We start from the raw sequence: 13,236 nt of genomic DNA, 5'->3' as shown, positions 1-13,236 counted from the left end.
GGTTGCAATTCAGTCATGTCTAAGGTCATTACCATGGCGAAAAATTTTGCCAATGACTACATTAGCAACTCCCCCAAACTTCTGTCACCAGGTGTGAGATGGATGTTGACCCTTGGAATGGGTTCAGCAAAAACAGAGATGAGATGTTTGGAACAGCTCACTGCGTACAAATACTGGGCTCAAAGGGCTACCTAATATGGGCAGAGCGACATTTGCAGCCTCACTGGGAGAAGACTCTAACCCTTTCCAAGCCCCTGAAATGTGTCCTCTGCAGCTGGGAACAAGAGGAGGGTTTCCAATGCTGGAAATTCAACTTTAAACCAGCATTTCTTGAAAGTGAGTTTTTGTGAATTGGATTCCTAAGTCTTAATTTCCCACCTCAATGGAAATTCCTGAGTGGGTACAATTTAAAAAGACTTCTGTTTGTCCATTTTGAGACATTTAAGCACCCAAAAAGTACTAATATTTCATTTCCGAAACAGTGGGAGGGCACTCCTTGGATAGTCGGTATGCATGATATATATTAATTACAAACAATCATCTATGACATAGTACTATTTCATCTCAGGATACCCTTGGGTAAAGTATTTTGGGACATTCAAATGAAAGGCACTGATACATAATGTCCTTCATGCTCAGGTTTCCATTGGTGGCTTGGGAGGAACAACTCTCCCTCTTGGTGTAGGGGAGCTAAAGAGAGGGTGGTTGCTGTCTCTTGGGGAAAGCACCCCCATGCTTCTCCTTGACAATGAATCGTGTTTTCTAGGTTGCTTCTGTTTCTGGTAGAGGGAGGAAACCTGGAGCTTTGCCATGAGCATGGCTCTGCCCTCTGAGGAACTCAGCTGTGCACCCCGCTCTGATGTGGTCGAGTGGCCATAGGCAATTGCTGATTTTCTGCTGGCTCGGAGTGGAGCTAATTTCAACAGTGCATAATCACAGAAATGAAAGGACAGGGGAAACATTTGCCATGCCAGGATTAAAGATGATTAAAGGACTTAAAAAGGAATTCTAGGCGTTTAAGCCAGTCTGCTTCCTCCACCTCCCATGAAGGCAGAGCCTCACCTTGAGGAAGACCTTGTGTGACACCATCTGAGACACTCTTGCCACTACTCACTATAAACGTTTAGAGACAGGAGCAAGAAAATTAAGTCATCAGCCTTTGGGGGCAGGCAAACCTGGATTCAAATTCTGGCTTTACTGTTTAAACAAGGAACTAATCCCTCTTAAGCCTGGATAATAACAGTCCCTGCCTCACAGAGTTGCTATGTGTATTCACTGAGTTCATGCATGTCGAGTGACTGGCACGAAGTGCAGGCCTGATTAAAGTCTGGCTCAGCAGAGCTGTGCCAGGGCTGACTCGAGCCAGCTCACACCCACTCACTGTACCATCTCTCCCCGGCTCACACGTTCACTGAACTCGTGGTTGGTAGCTTGAAAATGACCATGGTCGATGTGTTGATACCACAGAAAACTGCTCACTCTCCACATCTGGGTTCTCCCTACCCACAGAGTCAATTTACCAGCACACCACTGGTTTTAGCTATCGTTCACTAGCACTCACTAGCATTCGCTGGCCAGTTGATTCACTCAAGTAGCCCTTCACTCATGTCAACTGCATTCTTAAAAGTCCCTCCAGCTTTTCTATTTGTATGAGAAGAAGAAGTGATGTAGGGCCAGGGACATCAGCAGTTCCTGGCTCTCGGAAGGCTAGTTCAGAGTCATCTTGGAGACCAACACTCTTGAGTGTGAGATCTGAATGGAGCCAGCTAGTACACTAATGTCGGGCAAGGCCAGTGGGCATACCATGGAACCATTTAGCACAAAAATCCCCCGTGATCTCAGCACTCAGGTATTAGGAAACAGAGAGTAGCTTCCCAAGCCCCTTCTGCCTGAAGTGGCTTAGCATCCTTGAGCCACTGCGTGACATTTGAACAGCTGCAAACAGCTGCTGGAGACCAAACTCCCAGGAAACCTGGTGGAACTAAAATCAGAAATGATGATCCAATTAATGCCGCCAAACCTCAAATGCTGACTCCAACCCTCGTGGACTCCGTGTTAGCGCTAATAATGATTTCCTTAAAATCACTCAGTGGTTTGGATAGCTAGCTAAATCTCATTAAGAAGTCTAGAAATGTGTACTTATGGCACTTAGGCAAATGATCCATGGCAAGATAAGGTCCTTATACCGGGTGGCTGAGAGGGCAGTGCCCCTCACGGGCGAAGGATAGTCCAAGGGCACTTCATGTGAGCAGCATAAATGAAAATGGCAAGCCAAACATTACATGTGCGGAAGTTAATGCAAGACAGGGTGATCATTTAAAGTCTTTTTTTAATGTGGTTCTTTTTTAAAAAAGGACATTCTACATGGGTATAGGAATTGAAATTTTACCTTGGGCTTTATGTTTACAAAAGGCAAACAGAGTCTTCGTCTTAGGTCAGATTCTCTCAGTAGCGAACACGGAGAGGAAGGTTCCAGTGTTAGTTACTTTGAGAGATTATCCCAGGAGGCACCAGAAGGGGAGTAGGAAGCGAGACAGGAAAGGAAAGGCTGCCAAGACTGGGTGTTGTTAACGAGTAAGTTCCACTGTGGGCAACCAGGCCTTCATTCTCTTGGGGACCTCTGGGCAATGGTAGAGAATCATGCTGTCCAAGACAGTAGCCAAGAAGCATATATTGCTAATAAGCAGCGGGAATTTGCTAGTCTGAATTGAGATCATACCAATTTCACAGACTTAGTATGGAAAAAAGGATGTAAAAAACAATTTTTTATACTGATTATAGGTTTCAATGAAAATATTATTATTATGTTACACAAAATATTAAAATTGGTTTCACTTGTTTCTTTTTCCTTTTTCCAATGTGGTTACTAGAAAATCTGAAAGTATACAAGAGGCTCATGTTTGAGGCTCACAATATGTTTTTTGGACAGCCCGGAAATAGAACATGACTCAGATGTGTCCTACACATTGATCAGCCAACTCTTGCTCATCATTGGTTGAGGCCTGCTCCAGAGAACTTAAATCCCTGCCTGGTACTTTTGAATTTGCTCCCAGGACCAAGAAGTCTGAGAGTCATAAGAACTTTCCTTGGAAAGCTCTTGGTATCGTAGGATGATGGTGAGTATCTAAGGGAACATGAGGAATGCACCCACAGCGGCTGCTACAGCTTACTCTTCCACCTCCTTCATTCCTGACTTTTACAACTTTCCTCTACATCTCGTGTCCTCTGAATCCACTGCATTTGGGAAGACCAAGGGCACCTCAGGAATCAGACATGTTCAGATTGGAGAAGAGTAGAAACAAGCTACAATCATTGTTCCAGTGAATTTTTATGAAGAAAAGGAACTGGTATTATTTCTCTATGAAGACAGTGGGTGGTCAGAGGAAGGACAGATATTTAACAAGGAGAAGGACCATTTCAACCAAACCTCCCCTAAGGAGATCAGTTGCGTCAGAATTTAAAGAGCTCACTGTTAATGGAGCTGCTTAGACTGAGGTGGTCAGTGGTTTGGAGGGGGTTTGGCATCAAATGAGAGGTAACACAAAATTAGGACCTCTGAGACACCTATTTTAATTTTGAAATCTGGCCCCATTTCATGGCTAGAGCGGTGTGATTGCCGAAATGGAGACCATGGAGCTCTGAACCATAGAATTAAGTGCTATATTTTTCCAGTATCTGTTAGAATGAGAGAAAGAAAGAAAGCAATGATTTAATGAATGTTTACTATGGTCTGAGCACTGTGTGCAACATTTCAAGTAAGGTATCTCATTTAATCCCCTGAAGTATAAACTGAGGCTTATCGAAAAAGACACTTGCCCAAGGTCAATAATTGGCAGAGCTAGAACTGAATTCAGGTCTTCAGATTCCTGCATTCACTATTAAGGACATACTGAGTGGCTACCTTGGGCCAGAACTCATGCTTTCACCCACTACATTTCCCTCATAAACACTGGGATTTCTGGATGAGTGGCCATGCATCTTGATTTCTGACAATGAGAGTAATATATGGGAGAAGTGCATTTTCCAAAGGTGAACACGCAATATTTTAGGTCTTACATGCTCTGCGGACTCACTCTCCATCAGGAAGAACGAGTCCATTTTCATTTCCCCTAAATCAGGGTGGGCTTGTGACTGTTCCAAACAACAGAGTTAGGTGGAAGTGATGCTACGGAACATCTAAGGCTGGTTTTTAAACAGGGTGTAGCTTCTCCCAGGCTCGCTCACGCTCTCAAGGGAAACTCATCTGGAAGCTGGCCACATAAGAGGCCATGTACAAATGTTTCAAAAAATTGCCCAGCTGTGGTTTCAGCTGACAGCCAGGATCAACTGCCAGCCAGACAAGTGAGGGAATTTTCAGATGTTTCCCGCTGCCAGCTGTTGAGTCTTCCTGCTGAACCCCAGACCTTGTGAAACAGGATGATTAAGTGATCGCTGCTGTACTCTGTCTGAATTCCTCACCCACAGGCTATATGAACATTAATAAGTGGCTATTTCAAGCCACTAAGTTTTGGGGACGAGTTGTTATACAACCCTGTTAACTACAACATCATGTTCCATTTTGATCTTTGCTGTCAGGAAGCTCAAAGTCAAATCTAATGTTTCCATATAGTAATTGTATTATCCTTAAGAGTTAGCACCTCTACTTCCTTATTTCACAACATTGAGCATATACTTCTGTTAACCTTATTTTGTCTGTCTTTGAAAAAAAAAAATAGGTGTACGTAAACAACAAAATGATCCCTGCTTACCCCCAAGCAATAAAGTATTAATAATAAAATTAATACCTGAATCTTCTTTCATTTCAGTGTCTTCTTCTTCATTATTATCATCTATTAAAAGACAGGAAAAGAGAAAGACTCGTATGAAAGTAGGAAACACCAGAATTCTCCAAATAGAATAAGGAAAGTCAAAGAAAAGAAAAATAATCTTAGTAGAAAAGATTAAAACATACATTTCTATTGTCTTAAATTATCATTCTGAATTAGGAAAAAAGTATACACATTAGAGCATAACATCTGGGATTTATGTTTCCTTTTTAAAAGATTATATATTTATAACAAACTCTATATGCAATAATTTGCTTTGCTTATACAAGTTATGTATGGCCACTTCAGTCATTTCAATTCCTCAAACTTACAAAATCACAGACTTTCAGTGCCACATTTTCTATGTTTGTTAAAGGTATGCATGGTTACCTTGAGTAGCTGAGAAACGTGGACATCGTTACTTGGTTGTGCGCCAACACATGTAAAATCCCTGCCCTGCACCACAAAAAGTGCTGCTTTTGCTACATATATTAATCTAAACTTTTAATCATGTGCTTTCCAGAGACCCACCAGTTTGTACCATTTCCATTTAACTCCCCTCATCTCCCAATATACCCTCTTTATAACTGGACAAGGGCATGTGATTCCTCTGCACTATAGATGACACGCTTGCTCTTTTGAGCTCTTGACACATTGTCATCTCTCTCCTTGAAAGCTCCCCATATCCCATGCTATGGTCTGAATGTCTGTGTCCCCTCCAAAATGTATATGTTGAAATCCTAACCCCAAGGCGTTGGTATGAGGAGGTGGGGCCGCTGGGAGGTGATTAGTACGCGAGGGTGGAGCCCTCATGAATGCCTTTAGTGCTATTACCCCAGAGAGACCCCTCACCCTTCCTGCCATGTGAGGACACAGGGAGAAGATTCTGTCTAAGAGGAAGTGAGCCCTCACCAGACACACAATCTGCCAGTGCCTTGCTCTTGGACTTCCAGCCTCCAGAACTGTGAGAATGAAATGTCTGTTGTTTGTAAGCTACCCAGACTATGATGCTTTGTTACAGCAGAAGGAATGGACTAAAACGTCAGTCAGTGCCAGATCTTGTCGTGTTTCTCCGTTTGCACCTCTCTCCCCACATTATTGGCACTTCCAGTGCCACTTGCCTTAGCTATTTTAGTAGGTTTCGAAACGCTTCTCTCTTGCCCCTCCTGACTCCCATTCCTTTCACATGTGGCTGCCAAATCAATCCTGAAATACCGCTCCGATCTGGTTGACGAAGTTTCAGTGACTGCCCTCTGCCTGATGAGAAAAGTCTAAACTCTTCCTAGTAACATTCAAGGCCAACAGTACCTGGTTCCAACCAATTTTCTCACTTTCACCTCCTCTGTCGCAGGCAGGCTGCCACCTACATGGATGGCAGGACTTCACTCTTATCTGTTTTCAGAGTCCTCTTCAGCCTCCTCTCCCTGAGGCAATGCTAGCAACGCCCTTCTCCATCTCTATTCACCTCTTCCTTCAAGTCCAAGCCTAGGTGCCACACCACCTGCTTGATCCAAGTGTGAATGAATCATGTTCTCTTTGATGCACCTTATTTTTACTGCCTTCTGAGTACGAACTTTGAGGGCCTCTGGGCTTAGGTGTGCAGACCGGCCCAACTACCTACCCATTCCAAAGACGTGTGATCTCAAGGAAGTTGCCTAATCTTCCTCAGTCTCAAGTTCATCAGCTACAGAGTGAGATAATAATAATGCCTACTGCATGGAGTTGTTATATGGATTAAATGAGATAATGCCATGTAAAGTACAAAGACAGCTACTGAAACATCATTAAGTGCTAAATATTAGCTATTCTTACCTTAAAATTCCACAGTCTAGTTAATTGTTAATGTATCTGTCTTCCATATGTTCAGCTCCAGATCATAAATTCTATGAAGATGGAGACTGTGCCTTATGTTCCTTTGTATTCCTTGGCACTTAATGCCTTTTATTTTATATGCTAGAATCAATAAAGAAACTTCCACTGAATTAAATTTTTATTATTTCCTACGTGTCTCATACATATCAGGACACCTTGGATCTATATTATGCTCTTTAAATAATGAGAAGTCACTGAAGGTTTGTAACTTCCTCCTAGATATTTGCTTTACAATTTAGTCATCTCTTAGCCAAATTTATTCAATATGTTGAATATTGGTAAATATTAAAAATATAGCACTTAGAGGAAATGGAAAATGCCTATAATTTGAGGTTTTAGAAAGGTAATTCTTGCTGGCTTTTAAAGAAATAAGCTTCTAAAAAAGTAAACATCCAAATATATTTAAAACATTGGTGATTTTCTATATAAGTTATTTCTTTTGTTCATTCTATGAATGCAATTTTGGAAGGAAGAATATCAATTTCTCAGAAATATAATCTTCTAACGAAATTATTATCAAAATGTTACTAAGTAAACTCTTCAGATTCTTCCCTGAACTTAATAGATTTAAACAGAATTTTATTTTCCAGAACTATCTAAAATCTCTATGACAACAGATTCTCTGGAATCTCAAAGAAGGATGAACAATCCCTTCCCTCGAAAAGCTCACAAAGTATGTGATTCAGAAAAGTAAAACAACAGTCGGAGCAAGAAGTAACAGGTTCTCTGATGGAGGGAAACAGAGGTTGTATTGGGAAACAGGTCAGAGGCAACTAAGGCAGAGAGAAGGTCTAGGAAGGATTTCCAGAAGAAAAGAAGCTTCAGTTGAGTCCTAAAGGGTGATTTAAGTTAGGTAGGGGGAAAGAAAGGTTGGAGTAGATACTCAGGAGATGTGGGTTCCCTACCTACACCCCCGTGTTCCTGAATACTTTGGTACATGCCAGGCTGACTTTCAGCCACCAGCTCCTGGGTCTCTTTGCCTGAGGGCTTTCTCTAGTTGCTGGAACCTACTCAAGAAATACCAGGGAATGCACACCCTTCCGGGGTTGGCTTTCAGAAATGACTGACAGGATATAAGTACCCCAGCTCCCCTGCTGCTCAGGTGGCCTAATTCAGAAGCATGTTCTGCACCATCTCCCTGAGTCTCCCCCTTCCCATTGGGATTGAGCCCTGGCTGGCCGGTGGTAACTGGCTTAGAGCTGAACCTTACTGCATTCCTTCCCTGCCCTGTCTCGCTCCCCTGCTTCCCTACTGGTGTTTCCTGGGATCACCTTCCCCCAAAATTACTTCTGCTTGAATCCTTGTTTCAGGATCTGCTTCTTGGGGAACTCAGACTCAAAGACAAGGGTGATCACCTTCAAGCAGAGGAGAAAACATCTGTGAAAACATGTGGATGTGAACCGTCAACATGCTTTGAAGGAAATAAAACCAGCTTGGATGGCTGAAGGGAGGAGTTACATGAGAAACTGCAGCTAACCCGATCTATTCCGGCTACACAACAAAGGGCCTTCCGTGCCGGCTGTGCTGGTTAATTTTATGAGTCAACAGGACTGGGCCACAGGGTACCTAAACATTTGGTTAAATGTGATTCTGGGTGTGTCTGTGAGGGTGTTTCTGGATGAGATTAACATGTGAATGAGTAAATGCAATAAACGAGTAAATTCGCTGAGTAAAGCAGACTGCCCACCATGGCGTAGGTGGGCCGCACCTAATCAGTTGACACCCTGAATCGAACAAAAAGCCTGATCCTTCTGAGAGTAAGAGGGAACTCTTCCTGCCTGACTGCCTTCCTGGAACTTGAACATTGGTTTTTGCCTGCCTTTGGATTCAAACTGAAACATTAATTCTTCCTGGTGTCAAGCCTGCCAGCAGGACTACCCCATTGGCTCTATTGGTTCTCAGGCCTTTGGACTCCGGAATTACACCATGAGATCTCCTAGCCTTCAGCTTGCCCACTGCAGATCTTGGGACTTAGCTTCCATGATTGCACGAGCCACTCCTCACAATAAACCTCATTTCATGTGTGTGTGTGTATGTACATACATAGTGTGTGTTTACATATATGATACATATATTGTGTGTATATATATGTGTGTGTTTATTCTATTTCTCTGGAGAACCCTAATATATCAGGTTGAAGCATTTAAACTTTATTTTGGAAATTCCAGAGTGATTAAACAACTTTATGCAGAGGAGCGACACACCATCTTTTGAAAGATAACTTCTTTTCATGAGAGAAATTTACTAAGAAATTATAAAATACAAGCCTTAAAATGTTGGTATTATTTATATTGAAATCAAGCATAGAGCACTTCTGGTCTGCAAAGCACTTAATGTGCCGTTACGTATTAATGAAATCTACTTTAGTTCAACATTATTCTATATAATACGCTCATTTGAGTCATATTTATGCAACAAGTTTCTAGCAAGAATTTTTTTCCTAACAAAACCAGGAACCAAAGAAGACAATATATATTTTCAAAGAAAAAAGAGGATAGCCCATGGAGGTAAGGAGTCATGCCATTCAAAGTTTGGAAGCAGTTAGGGGACTGATGGAGCGTGGCCACAGAGCTGTGGCCCTTTTAAACAGTTCTTCAAGCATCATACTTTTTGGTAGAGGACAAAAATGAAATAAAAGATTTCTAGTCAAAGGGAGACAAATGCCATTTCAAATAGGGAGCAATCCGTCAGATGGTATTGTTCTGTGTGTTCAGAAATGCCAATTCCAGAAAATCTCCTTCCCTTCCCAGGCATAGACCAGACAGAGGCTAAAGCTCCATTTCATCTTAAGGGGCCTCTTTGATGTTAATTTCATAATAGATGCTGTTTTTATTCACTGCATCACTCTCTGTCAGATTACCCTGTTGAGTTCTACACAAATACCCGAATATGACTGAAGTTCTTATTTTGATCAAAAATGTATGTGAAAAACAACTAATTTCTCACGAATAACCAGTTTTTGGTAACGGCTAGCTTTATATACTTCAGAAGCCCCTTCATAAGAAAGTGTCTGGCCTACTTTGAGGCTTATAATATCTATTTCAGCTTCCATTATGGGAGATGGAGTTAACATGAGTGATTTTCATCTTTACTACTGTACCTGGTTTTTGAGCAGTACCTCATTTCCCAATAACAAATAGTCCATGCTTCTTTGAACAATGAAATATACCATGGGTTTTGGAATGATTTGAGCTTTGTCTTACTCTTTTACCTAGAGCCCCTGATAATTAATATAGTCTTTTGGGGAAGTGGAATGAACAAAAACAAACAAAACCCCACAGAACTTCAGAACTTCATTCTAAAGCAGAAGTTCTCAAAGAGTCATCTCTGGATCAACAGTAGCATTGTCACCTGGACACGCATCAGGAATGCAAATACTCAGGTTCCACTCAAGACCTACTGAATCAGAAGCTCTGTGGGAGGGGCCCAGAAATCTGTGTTTTAATAAGTCCTCCAGGCGATGCCCATGCATGCTGAAGTTTGAGAGCCAGTGGTCTCAGACACTGATTGATATTGGTGTGCTGGAGAAGAATCTTTCAAAGAAGTTGAAGTCCTTCTTTTGGGATACCTAAGCTGAGCTAACCTGTGATGTCTCACTAACACTAATGTGGTGACAGGTGCCCAAGCCACATGGTTGCTGAGTCTGAGAAACAGTTATGCTTTCCATAACATACTGTGGGCCTTCCTTCTGTGCTTGAAATCACCCAGCTATTATACTATGCAGCTGGAGGGTAAGGTCTTCATGGTCCCTGGCCAGGATTCTCAGGTTGGCTAGGAACATCTGCATGGATGGAGACTACCTTCAAAAAGGCCTGTGGGCTCATGGGAAAAAGAGGGTGTTGTGAAGGAAAACGTGAACCTCATGAGCTATTAAGGAATCTTCTCCACCACTAAGGCAGAAAAAAAATGACAGGCATCTGAAATAGATCATTCAATTCCCTTCTCAAAATTTCAGGCAAATGTGCACATATGGGCAGGTCAAGGAGAACAATGACGATAATTCTGTTATGACTTTTATTTCATGTGCTCCCAAGTCCTCTCCCTTAAAGCTTAATTTCTTACCATGGGCTTCTTGTGCACTCCTTATTTAATATTTCATCACCAAAATCTTATAGGAGCAATTTGCATTTGCAGAGAAATGAAATGTTATTAGCAAAAATTAAGCTTTTCAGGATTTCCGTGTTATAGGGAAGATGTTGGTATCCTTATATTTTCTAATGAAACTTGATGAAGCAGAAACTCCAGAGAAGGATCCCACTATTAAGTTGAATACCTGGACCCACTGATCTAACAAATGGCTAAATCCACTTTCTGCAAGGTAACTGATAAAGCTAGGAGAAGAAGAAAACAAAAAACTGCATGGCTCTGCTGCTTTGGCTTAGCCAACTGGGCACATGTTGGCACCACTTACTGAAATAGGGGATTTAGGAAGAGGAAACTTCAGGAGTGGAGGGACAGATTTTAGACTGAGTTTCACATGTGTTGGATGGAAGATGCCTGAGAGACTCCCAGCTGCACATGGATATGTGCAGGCGAGTATACCAGTGAGGGCTGGGCTGGACACAGATAAATGGCAGGAGGACAAGTAGAAGACAGCAGTCAACAGGATAGAGTGCCCAGCCAAGTACAAGGGCTCCAAAGGGCCATGTGAAGTCATGTGATCAAATATGCACTGGTTTCCAGTCCCATGCTCAACCCATCCAAGAGGTTCCTATAACGTCAACAAGGACAGTTGCAGAAGGGTGGAGGTAATTATTTGATTACTGGGGATTATGGAGTGACTAGCAAGTGAAGGAGACAGAAAACTCTTCAAAGACATGTGGCCAAGAGTAGAAGTTAGGTCCATACATAAAGTGGAATATAGGTTGGAAGATTTTTAGTTTCTCTATTGTTTATTTTTTATCTTTATTCTTACTTCTGCACCTTATTAGGAATTATTTCATTCCTACGCTATTTTTCAAGAGAATTTCCCCCTTGCATTTGTCTCAATGTTTTCAACTAAAGAACAAAAACCGGTCTACCCAGAATGTATGAAGAGCCTTTCAACAGCACCCTGCAGGGGTCCCTGTAAAGATGCCTGTAACACCCTCCCTTCTCCAAGTAGCATTTAGCTGTGTCTGTTTTACCAAAACTTCCTAATGAGATCAAACTCTGCTTAGTCAAGGCTCATGTTCCCAGGTCTTCATTTGTTCTGCCGTTTATCAGCATTTGCTCCACTCACTGCACACTGCCCCCCTCTTGAAGGGACAGATTGCATTCTGTCTATGCCTGCTGCTTATTCCCGTATTCAGGTTGCTTGGTTACAGCAGCACTTCACTGGATTTTCATTGAAGGCAAAACGTGTTTGTAGCTTTTGAGGCCCATCAAGCGGAAATGGTTAGCACCCATTTCCTAAGAAGGCAGTTAACTCATTTATGTTAAATTACAGAGAGCATGTCTTGGAGAATTCTAAATATCGATGTGATCAGCACATTAACAGTGCACAAATGTGCCTGTGCCATGTACCTGTAAATATTCATGATTAAAGAAAATGCTGGATTCTTTCACTCTGTAGTTTTTTTACATGCTGAATGTGTCATGTGCAAAGAAAAAGTACAATTCAGACTGGTTAAGCAGTTTTTCTTCTGTGTCTTTTACTTTTTCAAAGACTACTGGTGTATCAGTTTTCTCTTGCAGCTGTAACATATTTTTACTAAGTTAGTGGCTTAAAATAACCCAAATTTATTACCTTAACAGTTCTGTAGGTTAGAAACGCCACATGGGTTCACTTAGGATAAAATCAACCTGTTGGCTGGGCTGCATTCCTTTCTGGAGGCTCTAGGAAAGAATCTGTGTCCTTGCCTTCCTACCTTCTAGAGGTTGCCCACATCCCTTAGCTCGTGGCCCCTTCTCTTCCATCTTCAAAGCCAGCAGTGTTTTAGCCCTCTCAACATTCTCCTCTAAGTCAGCTCCCTCTGACTTTCCTCTTCTGCTTCCTTTTTTCAATTTTAAGAACTCTTGTGATTACATTGGCCCCACTCTGATAATCCAAAGTAACATTTCTATTTTAAAGTCAGCTAATTGCAACCTTAACTCCATATGAAATCTCACTTTTCCCTTTGCCGTGTCACATAACATATTCATAGGTTCTGGGGCTTAGGATGTAGATATCTTTGGGGGGCCAGTTTTCTTCCTTCTACATCTGGTAAATCAGGAAGCAGATTGCGTTGCATAAAAAGTGTTTGAGGAATAGAACTAGAAAGAAGTCTATTCATAAATAAAAGGGTTTTCTGTGGGATCAAGTTTATAGGCTTAAAATCATGGTCATATTTGAGTTTTTGGTTTTTAATCTCATTCTCTCATAAAAAGGGCTATTTCTTTTCTTTCTTCCATCTCCCCTTTTTTTCTTCCTCCCTTTATTCTTTCTTTCTTATATTTTTCATTTTTCTTTTATCTATTTTACCTTACTGTTTTTGGTTATAAAAGAATATTAAAAATACAAATGATGAACTTGGAAACCACTTACGACATATGTTTGAAAGGATTAATAACCTTAATATATAATGAGTTTTCACAAATC

The 13,236-nt window shown here is 41.5% G+C and overlaps 1 protein-coding gene across 1 annotated transcript in view; it reads right to left on the bottom strand.

The window, feature by feature from the left end:
* LOC123622903 (ADP-ribose glycohydrolase MACROD2-like) overlaps nt 1-13,236 on the bottom strand; it is a 1,130,381-nt gene that overhangs the window by 139,320 nt on the left and 977,825 nt on the right. The window contains exon 6 of the mRNA XM_045529595.1: nt 4,785-4,829. Within this exon, the coding sequence (XP_045385551.1) occupies nt 4,785-4,829 (45 nt within the window). The remainder of the gene's footprint in view (nt 1-4,784; nt 4,830-13,236) is intronic.

Source organism: Lemur catta, chromosome 17 (assembly GCF_020740605.2).
Source record: "Lemur catta isolate mLemCat1 chromosome 17, mLemCat1.pri, whole genome shotgun sequence".
Lineage (NCBI taxonomy): Eukaryota > Metazoa > Chordata > Mammalia > Primates > Lemuridae > Lemur > Lemur catta.
This window is presented reverse-complemented; position numbering and strand designations above follow the sequence as displayed.